This window comes from Octopus bimaculoides, chromosome 25 (assembly GCF_046866305.1).
Source record: "Octopus bimaculoides isolate indiv1 chromosome 25, ASM4686630v1, whole genome shotgun sequence".
NCBI classification, from domain to species: domain Eukaryota; kingdom Metazoa; phylum Mollusca; class Cephalopoda; order Octopoda; family Octopodidae; genus Octopus; species Octopus bimaculoides.
The window spans coordinates 2,944,183-2,954,182 of record NC_142952.1 but is presented as its reverse complement, the minus strand read 5'-3'; the positions used below and the strand labels follow the sequence as shown (position 1 = coordinate 2,954,182).

General features: G+C 40.7%; 2 protein-coding genes across 3 annotated transcripts in view; one reads left to right on the top strand and one right to left on the bottom strand.

The window, feature by feature from the left end:
• The window catches only part of LOC106868763 (endoplasmic reticulum-Golgi intermediate compartment protein 3), a 34,535-nt gene extending 31,652 nt beyond the window's left edge, over positions 1–2,883 (bottom strand). Inside the window, exon 1 of the mRNA XM_089342339.1 lies at positions 1–2,883. This exon is cut by the window's left edge and continues 950 nt beyond it. The gene's annotated coding sequence lies outside the window, so the exon portion shown is untranslated.
• A 536-nt stretch (positions 2,884–3,419) lies between these two features.
• Positions 3,420–10,000, top strand: part of LOC106868762 (tetratricopeptide repeat protein 38) — a 14,913-nt gene continuing 8,332 nt past the window's right edge. The window contains exons 1-4 of one of the 2 annotated variants that reach the window (XM_089342337.1): positions 3,420–4,648; positions 7,315–7,392; positions 8,087–8,168; positions 9,349–9,520. In XM_089342337.1, coding sequence (XP_089198463.1) covers positions 4,619–4,648; positions 7,315–7,392; positions 8,087–8,168; positions 9,349–9,520 — 362 coding nt within the window. In that variant the 5' untranslated portion in view covers positions 3,420–4,618. Of the gene's footprint in view, positions 4,722–7,314; positions 7,393–8,086; positions 8,169–9,348; positions 9,521–10,000 lie in introns of both variants that reach the window. The other variant, XM_089342336.1, reaches the window with a different exon arrangement.

Below are 10,000 nucleotides of genomic sequence, written 5' to 3'. Positions count from 1 at the left end.
GTTAGGGTTAAGTGATTAGGCTTGCAGTTAGACCGTACGCTTGAATTCTGACTGGTTTCTTTATCATAACTAAAAAGCTGTAATAAACGTGCAGCCAGTACCGTCTTAAAGGCATGGGCATATTGTGCAGTTGCCGGGGGAAGGGGGTCTTACAGGTTTAGGGTCCCAAATTCTAGTTTATGTATGCTGTGGCGACACAATTCTAGAATATCAGACGGGCCCCCAAGGAATTTAATTTTTGTCCTTTACTCCTTTGGGTTTCGTTTAAGAATCACTATTGGCATCTAAAATTGGTGAATGGTTACGTTTTTAAGAAAGCTTTATAGTTATCTCCTATTATAATTCTGTTCACAGATTGGAGAATGCTTTTGACGTTTCGAGCCTACACTCTTCGACGGAAAGGCATGAGAGGAAAAAATGGAAAGAGAAGGAAAAAACGGAGAGGGGTATATATATATATATATATACACACACACACACACACACACATACATACATACATACATATAAATATACATATTTGTATGTATGTATGTATGTATTAATCGAAGTGTATAGTATTATGTATCAATTACGACCGATCTTACCCATCTCTAGGGGTTCAACGGAGTACTGGGTAACAGTCCGATTATGTAACCCTGCGCTCCTCAGAGGTAGCCATTATGTGCAGGTCTTGGAGATAAACCAAGAATTCTTCTTTTATTCCCTTTGTGGGGGGCTTTTGTTTTGTTTGTATGGTTTTAATATGAAAATATACATAGTATGATAACTTGCCTTTGTGTGTTAGGGGAGATAACTTTCATCAGTCTTAAAATTTGGTTAAAAACGCTTTTTTCTTTTTTAATTCACTACTCGAATGGTGAAAAGGTATTCTTGTTACTATAATCCAGCCTTATCATCATTAATATCGACTTTGCCTTTCCTCCTTCCGGGGTCGATTAAATAAGCACCAGCGAAGCACTGGGGTCGCTAAAATTGACTAGTCCCCGCTCCCCAAATTTCAGACCCCTTGTGCATATAGCAGGAAGGATTATTATTATTGTTGTTGTTGTTGTTGTTGTTGTTGTTGTTGTTGTTATTATTATTATTATTATTATTTGGTTTTGTTGGAACTCCTGGTGTCTTAAAAGCGTAGCGGGTTTACTACCTGCAGCCTACGGTACCATGCTATCCGTTCTTTTCAACTATCCAATACTTTCCTGATTATTCTGGCCATGCCAAGGAAGCCAACCCTTTGTAACAGTTCTACTGGGCACTCTATTCCGATTTCCTTTATATTCCTCTTGATGCCTTCTGATACTCTCCTCAAGGACCCAACAATAATTGGCACTATCTTCACCTTCTTCATTTTCCATAGTCAGGCTATTTCGTACATAAGAGGGTTGTACCTATCTATCTTTTCGCCTTCCTTCTTGACTATTCGTGGGTCAAAGGAGCATGCAACATCAACTATATAACATATGTGGTGCAACTTGTCCACCACCACTAGGTCCGGTCTGTTATGCTCAAGCACCTGATCCGTTTGGATTGGGAAATCCCAGAGGATTTTGCTAGTCTCCGACTCCGCCACTCTCAGCGGTTTGTGCTCATACCACGTCTTGCCTCTCTCTAGCCCCCACTTTTCGAACGGGCGTTCATTCGTTGTCTCGTAAAAGGAGAAAATAATATAGCTGTTTGCTCCAGTGATAGGACTGCGGCAATGTTAGGGCAACCCCTTGGAGAGCTTGGTCGAACAAATCGGCCTCAGTACTTATTTCTAAGTCTGGGACTTATTCTATAGGGCTTTTTTTTTTGCCGAGCCGCTAAGTTACAAAGACATAAACAAACCAGCACCGGAGTCAAGCAATGAGGTGGAGGACACACACACACTCTCAGACAGACAGGCAGATAGATAGATAGATAGACAGATAGATAGATAGATAGATAGATAGATAGATAGATAGATAGATAGATAGATAGATAGATAGATAGATAGACGACCGGTTCCCACACAGTTTCCACCAACCAAATCCACTTATAAGGCATTGGTCAGCCCTGGGCTATAACTGAGGACACAATCTCCTCGTTTAGTTGTGACAAATCCCTTATCTGAGATGCGTCCAGCAGCGATGCTCCATACTTATTCCAACAGCAACCTGGAGAAATCCGCGTCGAGCCAAGATTTCGTTGCTTGCTAAGTGACGAAGTATTGGTTGCCAATTCGATAGATTTCTTTTTGTATCTCGAGTGATGGGAAGCATCTGGCGATGATTTGTGTTCCTGAAAACAACCATCTGCAGGAATGAGCCCCGCGAGGTAAAACGGGTTCTTTCAACGTATCTTCCTTGCCATTCTTTGTGACAACGGATCTACGAAGCATTTGCATGAGTGGTAGAACTATATTTCTCAATAAGTGAAATACAATTAATTGTTTCTTATATAAAATAACAACGTAATCAAGACTTCGAATGGCGTTTCTGAGAGCGGATATGACCCAACCAGCTCAATAAGGGGGTTAACTCGTGGCCACTTAAAGTAATTCTAAAGCAACAACAGTGAGAGAGAAATAAATATAGGAAGCTTCTACGTGGTCGCTCAACTCGTTAGAAATAGCAGCTAAATATTTCTCGAATCATGGCTTACCGTCTTTAAAAAAATAGATATTGTACAATGTAGTTCTACACACAAATAACGACCAAATCTTCAAAATTTCCCTCTATAAACTTAAATAAAGGTAAACGTTGGTGGGGAGGGGACTAGTCGAATACATCAACCGGATCTTTTTTAAAAGCATTTTGCCGAGCGTGCTAACAATTCTGCTAGGTAACCACCTTAATGAAAGCAAATAAAAATGCTAATTATGTACATTTGTAGCCCTTGAATAGAATGTGCCAGATTCGTGGTATACATGTAGCTTTTGCATGGGCAAAACATTTTATTGCTTGAAAGCTTTCATAACATACGTGTAAGCCGTTTTTTAAGGTCATGCATTAATTTGTAAATATGCATACGCTTTGGTGGTTTTGAATAGATATACATGATCAGCATTTGCAAAATCCGGCGCAACATTTATTGCAGAAAATAGCATAATGCAGAATAGCGATTGAATCATTGACTATGACATACAGGTGTTGTACATGTAGGTGGCAGTGTGGTATAGGTGAAAGTGTCGTACAGGTGCAGGCATGACTATGTGGTAAAAAGTTTGCTTTCCAACCTCATGGTTCAGGATTCAGTCCAACTGCGTGACACCTTCGGCAAGTGTCTTCCACTATATTCTCGGGCTGACCACTGCTTGACAACTGGTGCTGGTGTGTTTACGTCCCTATGACACAGCAGTTTGGTAGAAGAAACCAAAAGAGAAGTACCAGGTGCCAAAGACAAAATTGTTAATGACATTCTTATGCATGCTGGGCAAAATGCTTAGTGGAACTGCATCTGTCTCCACATTCTGAATCCCTAAGATCTGAGCTTTGTCAGGTTTCCATGGTGTCTTAGTGACTGAAGTTATAAGGCCTCTGTCCCCTGAACAGGCCACTAGTGCAGCATAGGGTTAACTTCCTAGTTATTACTGGAACTAGTGGCACATTGCTGTACTCAAGAAGACCCTCCCAACACAACAACAGTGATATCCTAAAACCAAAGTGCCACCTATAAAGCACTGGTGCTGGTGCCATGTAAAAAGCACAGGTACCACGTAAATGCACTGGTGCTATGTAGAAACACTAGCGCCACATAAAGAGCACTGGTGCTGGTGTCACGTAAATGCACTGGTGCCACGTAAATGCACTGGTGCCATGGAAAGCGCACTGGTGCTACTTTAACATAGAAACACTGGTGCCACATGAAAAGCATCGGTGTGGGTGCCACATAAAAAGCACTGGTGTGGGTGCCACATGAAAAGCACTGGTGATAGTGCCACATAAAAAGCTCTGGTGTGGGTGCCACATAAAAAGCATTGGTGGGAAGCATGATCCTTACCACGTGCAAAACGATTTTGATGAATGAATGTCTTATCAAAATTAGGGTAATGAGGAGTTAACGGTAAAGAAAAAGAAAAAAAAAGGGAGAGGTCCACGACGAAATAAGTTTAGGAATCGCCGTGGTCGAGTTTTGAACTTCGTTTAGATTGGTTTATAAACTGTGAACAACAACTTCAAAAAATGACAAATAACGTTGTGAGAGTTCGGTGAGCGGGAATCAGTCCCAAGAGACGCTTTTATAAGGATCGGCACTTTAGGACAGTTATAAACACTACCGTAGATAGAGGGAGGGGCGGTCTGCTCCGGTCGGCACTTTTGGGCCTGCTGTAAGCAATATGTGTTTTTTTTATAGGGTACGGGGGAAGCAAACGGAAGGGCCGCTCCATGTGGTACACACTCAAGCTACGCCGTGACCTGAAGTAGGAACCTGAACACAACAGCTGGCCCGGGCGATACGCGATCTAGATACGTTAATGATGTGGGCGAGAAGGAGGTAATATTGTTATTCAAATGATAAACAATGTTATGTAAATGAAACTGCTAGTGCGTTAGTCAGCGGGAGAAGCAGCGGAACGACCGGAATTTGCTGTGCTTAGCAGTGACTAAGATATACAGAAAGGAAGAAGCAGTCGGTTTGGTCGAGTCTTCAGGTGAAGATGGTGGATTTTCACTGGCGAGGAAAAGAGGTGATTACAAAGCGAATTTTTCTTCTATATTTCTGAGATGGAGACACAACTACGGCTTATGCAAACAAACAACGTATTTATCTTTGTTTTCCGTTTAATTTGTTTAAATGCAGGTGCCTTTATATATATATATATATATATATATATAAAGGCACCTGCATATATATATATATATATATATATATATATATATATAATGTATGTATGTATATACCGACGCACATGTTTTGATAACCTGTAAGAATATGTTGAAAAGATCTTAGCAACTGACTCAAACATATGTTCGTGTGTGTATGAAATTTTTGTTCGTATATTTTTCCGTGCGTATAAACATGTTTGTACATACGTATACATATATATATATGGGTGCGTATGTATATATGTATGCGTATGTATATATATATATATATATATATATATATATATATATATAATTAGAACTAAGCATGACGCTATTTAAAAACCTGTTAAGTACCTCTTTTATTCCTGTAATTATCAATCTCTTGCATTTGCCATAATTGACGATAATATCTCTATAAGTGTTCACGTCTGAATATTCACTTCTTGTGTGTGTGTGTGTGTATCTATAAATATATATATGTATATGTTTGCGTATGTATATATATGTCTGAGTATGTATGTGTGCGTGTGTATATGTATATATATATATATATATACATACATACATACAGGGGTTGGACAAAATAACAAACTCCTTAAAATTTCAAACAAATAAATTTTAATATGGGGTAAGACCGCCTTTGGCAGTAATTACATCTTGAATTCTACGAGGTATGGACTTGTACAAAGTTTGAATTGTTTCCAAAGGAATTGTTGTCCATTCTTCAGCTAAAACAGTCTCCAGTTCTTGTTGTGATGGTGGTGGAGGATATCGACTCCTTACTTGTTTTTCTAAAATGCACCATAAATGTTCAATAATATTGAGATCTGGGGACTGTGGTGGCCAGATAAGATGTTCAACTTCACTAGAATGTTCCTCGTGCCATTCAGTAACAACTGTATCTGTGCCAGTGCCAACTAGTTCCATGTAAGGAGCACTCGTTCCACGAAAAATGCACCCGCGCCAGCGCCACGTAGTACGTACCTGTGCCAGCGTCACGTAGTATCTACCTGTACCAGTGTCACGTAGTACGTACCTGTGCCATGCCTCCATGTAGGATGCATGCATACCAGCCCCACGTAAGTGTCACATAAGATGTACTCATGCCAGCGTTACATAAGAGGCACTCGTGCCAGCGTTACATAAGAGGCACTCGTGCCAGCATCACATACGATGCACTCGTACCAGCGGCACATGAGACGCACACGTGCCAGTGTCACATGAGAGACACTTGTGCTGGCACCACATAGGAAGTACCTGTTCCAGTACCCCATAAGAAACAACCATACAAGTGGCACATAGAGGCACTCAATACACTCTGTAAAGTGGTTGGCATCAAGAAGGACATCCAACCATAGAAACCATGCCAAGACAGACAATTCAAGCCTGGTGTGGCTCTCTGGCCCCCTTCAAACTGTCCAACCCATGCCAGCATGGAAGACAGACATTAAATGGTGATGGTGATTATTTGAAATAATGATGTGAAATATTGATGAATTTGGAAAAAGAAAAATCTTCTCACGGTGCATTTTTGTACATCACAAGGCAAAGTACAGGCTGTCCACAAAAGTCTGGGTACACGGCGTAAATAAATATCTCCTTATATTTATTTACTCCATGTACCCAAACTTTGTGGACATCCTGTAGAGCAGAGGGTGAAGTAGAACTTTTCTGGTTTAAAGCAGAAAATTATTGAGAGAAAGAGAAAGAAACATTAAATTACTCCTATTGCTACAAACAACCTTCTCTATCTCCCTCCCTCCCCCCCCTCTCTCTCTCTCTCTCTCTGTGCGCATGTGTGTGTGTGTGTCGTTATGCATTTGTGCAGAAGTAAGCTGTTTGCTACATGCAGCGTCATTTCAGTGCAATGGGAGAACATGTTTCTCTTTGTGTTTGAAAAGAAACTGTTTGTCAATTGAGTTCAACTGAAAAATTGTACTCTTTTACTTGTTTCAGTCATTTGACTGCGGCCATGCTGGAGCACTGCCTTTAGTCGAATCAAATCGACCCCAGGACTTATTCTTTGTAAGCCTAGTACTTATTCTATCGGTCTCTTTTGCCGAACCGCTAAGTTACAGGGACCTAAACACACCGGCATCGGTTGTCAAGCGATGTTGGGGGGACAAACACAGACACACAAACATATACACACACATACATACATACATATATATATATATATATATATATATACACACACACACACACATATATACGGTGGGCTTCTTTCAGTTTCCATCTACCAAATCCACTCACAAGGCTTTGGTCGGCCCGAGGCTATAGTAGAAGACACTTGCCCAAGGTGCCACACAGTGGGACTGAACCCTGAACCAAAACCATTTGACTGCAAAGAAACCTTCTTAACCACACAGCCATGTCTTCCCTTAAATGTGTTCATTTTTTTTGTTGAAATTTTCTGAGTTTTGATTAATTTTGTGCATAGATTTTATTGTTTTATGTTTTGTATTTTTTAAATTTTTATCATTTTCATTTATTTTGTTTGTTTGTTTTTAACGAAATAGAATAATTTGGGGTTTTTTTGCAGGCTTGGCAGTCGTTTGGTTTGCCCATGTCAACAGCGTCTGATGAGGCCTGCAAAATGTTTGATGTGACTTTATGCCAGGTAAAATAATCTTCAAGAAACAGAATATAACACGGGAAATATTTGGTTTCCACGGTTACTAGTGCCTTAGGATGTGTGCTTGTTTGAGTGTGTAGGAGGGAAGAGAGAGAGAGAGAGAGAGTGTGTGTGTGTGTGTGTGTATATATGTGTGTGTGTGCATATATGCGTGTCTGTGTCTTTGTGCATCAGTGTCTGTAAAAATGTGTGTGTGTATGTTGCATGTGTGTTTGGTTTATGTTTGTATGGTGTGTGTTTGTGTATCAATGCCTGTATGAATGTGCATGTGTGTTTGGTGTGTATTTCTATGTGTGTGTCTGTGTGTCTGCATTTGTGTATCAGTGTCTGTAAGAAGTGTGTGTGTGTGTATTCGTGTGTGTCTAGTTCCAGTCCCCGGTGGGAGCAATCACCTACAATGTTCTCCCACTTTGAAAAATTCATGGAGAGAGGCTTTATGTCTCTCGTACAGACATTTTTTAAAACGAAGATGGTGGGAATGGGTGGGGGTATCCTTAAAACCGAGAACTTCTTAGTAACCCCTCGTTATATTGAGGGAGTTGTCTTTGGGGCAGGTGTTAAGAGGCTAAAGTATGATTGAGAGACAGGAACAAGTGTCATTAAATTGTAGATGAAATACATTTTTAATTGTTAATTATAAAAGCAACCCTTTAACGATTTCACTAATTATCTCTGCCAGTATGTAGGATGGTGTGAAGATGATTCTGTTGGTGGTTTTGAAGGATCCCTTGAGAAAATGATTGCTGCCGATGAAAATTTTGGTAAGTTCTTTGTCTTTTAGACATATTAAGCTCATGAAATAATGTCTTTTTTTATGTATATTTTCTTGTATTTTTTATTGTTTTTACAAAGCCTTGTGAGTGGATTTGGTAGATAGAAACTGAAAGAAGCCCATCACATGTGTGTCCCTGTTTATTCCCGCACCACCACCACCACCATTGCTTGACAACTGATGTTGGTGCGTTTACATCCCCGTAACTTGGACGGTTTGGCAAAAGACACCGATAGAATAAGTACTAAGCTTAGAAAGAATAAGTCCTGGAGTCAATTTGCTCTACTAAAAGCAGTGCTCCAGCATGACCACAGTCAAATGACTGAAATAAGTAGAAGAGTACCTTTACTAACGAACACAATATATATTCTCATACTGAAATACGTAATAGCGTTTAATTCATTTTTCTGCCAATGTGAAAAGATCGTAATATCAAGGTATGTACTAATGGACTCACATTAATATCTGAATAACCTGTCTGATGTAAATATACCGACATTTCAAAGTATGCAATTTGATACAAAAGATCCTGTCTCAAAATATGTTTTCTTGTGTGTCAGCAATGAGATAACAAAAAGTCGTCATGGTTGAGTTGCCAGGCTGTGAGGGCATTCACAACCCATTAGGTGATCAAAGTAGTTACTGTTGGCACTCCGTCGCTTACGACGTCGAGGGTTCCAGTTGATCCGATCAACTGAACAGCCTGCTCGTGAAATTAACGTGCAAGTGGCTGAGCACTCCACAGACACGTGTACCCTTAACGTAGTTCTCGGGGATATTCAGCGTGACACAGTGTGACAAGGCTGACCCTTTGAATTACAGGCACAACAGAAACAGGAAGAAAGAGTGAGAGAAAGTTGTGGTGGAAGAGTACAGCAGGGTTCGCCACCATCCCCTGCCGGAGCCTCGTGGAGCTTTTTTAGGTGTTTCCGCTCAATAAACACTCACAACGCCCGGTCTGGGAATCGAAACCGCGATCCTATGACCGCGAGTCCGCTGCCCTAACCACTGGGCCATTGCGCCTCCACTGCCCTTGATATCTACCCTGCTCTATGACCCTGTGCTCAATAAGTACCCGACGTCGTTCGTTACCTGTCCCCTCCCCACCCCAAAAAATGTGATTATACTTATTGCTGTTTGTTTGTTGTTTTTTTTTTTTTCTTTTAAAGTGATGGGTCATGTGATCAAGAATGGTCTCGACGTTTTGGGAACTGGCACCAGCAGCAGATTTGACAAAGGATTATTCGACAGAATGGAACACTTGAAGAATATGGCCAACAAACCGACCGTCACGCCTTGGGAGAAGCAACACATTAATGCCATTTACCTCTGGTCCAAAGGGTTGGTAATTCTTTGATGATGATGATGATGATGAGACTTATGATGGTGAAGGTGGTGGTGGTGGTGGTGGTGGTGGTGGTGGTGGAGGTGGTAGGGATGGTGATGATGATGATGATGACTCTGGTCTTAAAATTAGTAATGCTGTTGATTGGAATGATAATGTCTGTCTGTCTCTCTCTCTACTTTTGGTCTCAAGAATTGTCGGATTCTATAATAATTACTTGCTATCTTTCTTTCTTTCTTTCTTTCTTTCTTTCTTGGTCTGTGTGTGTGTAATCTCATTTCAGACAGGTTTTTACTCAAAGTATAGTGTCAGGAATGACAAAGGTGTTTTGCTTGATATTCGTCTCTCAGCTTTCTCTTTGTTTCTCTCTCTCTCTCACCTCTCTCTCCCTCCTCACCTCTCTCATCACCCCGGTCTCCCCCAACCATGTCTTTTATCTATGTCACCCAGCAGAGAGAAGTGACTTCTCTCCCTCA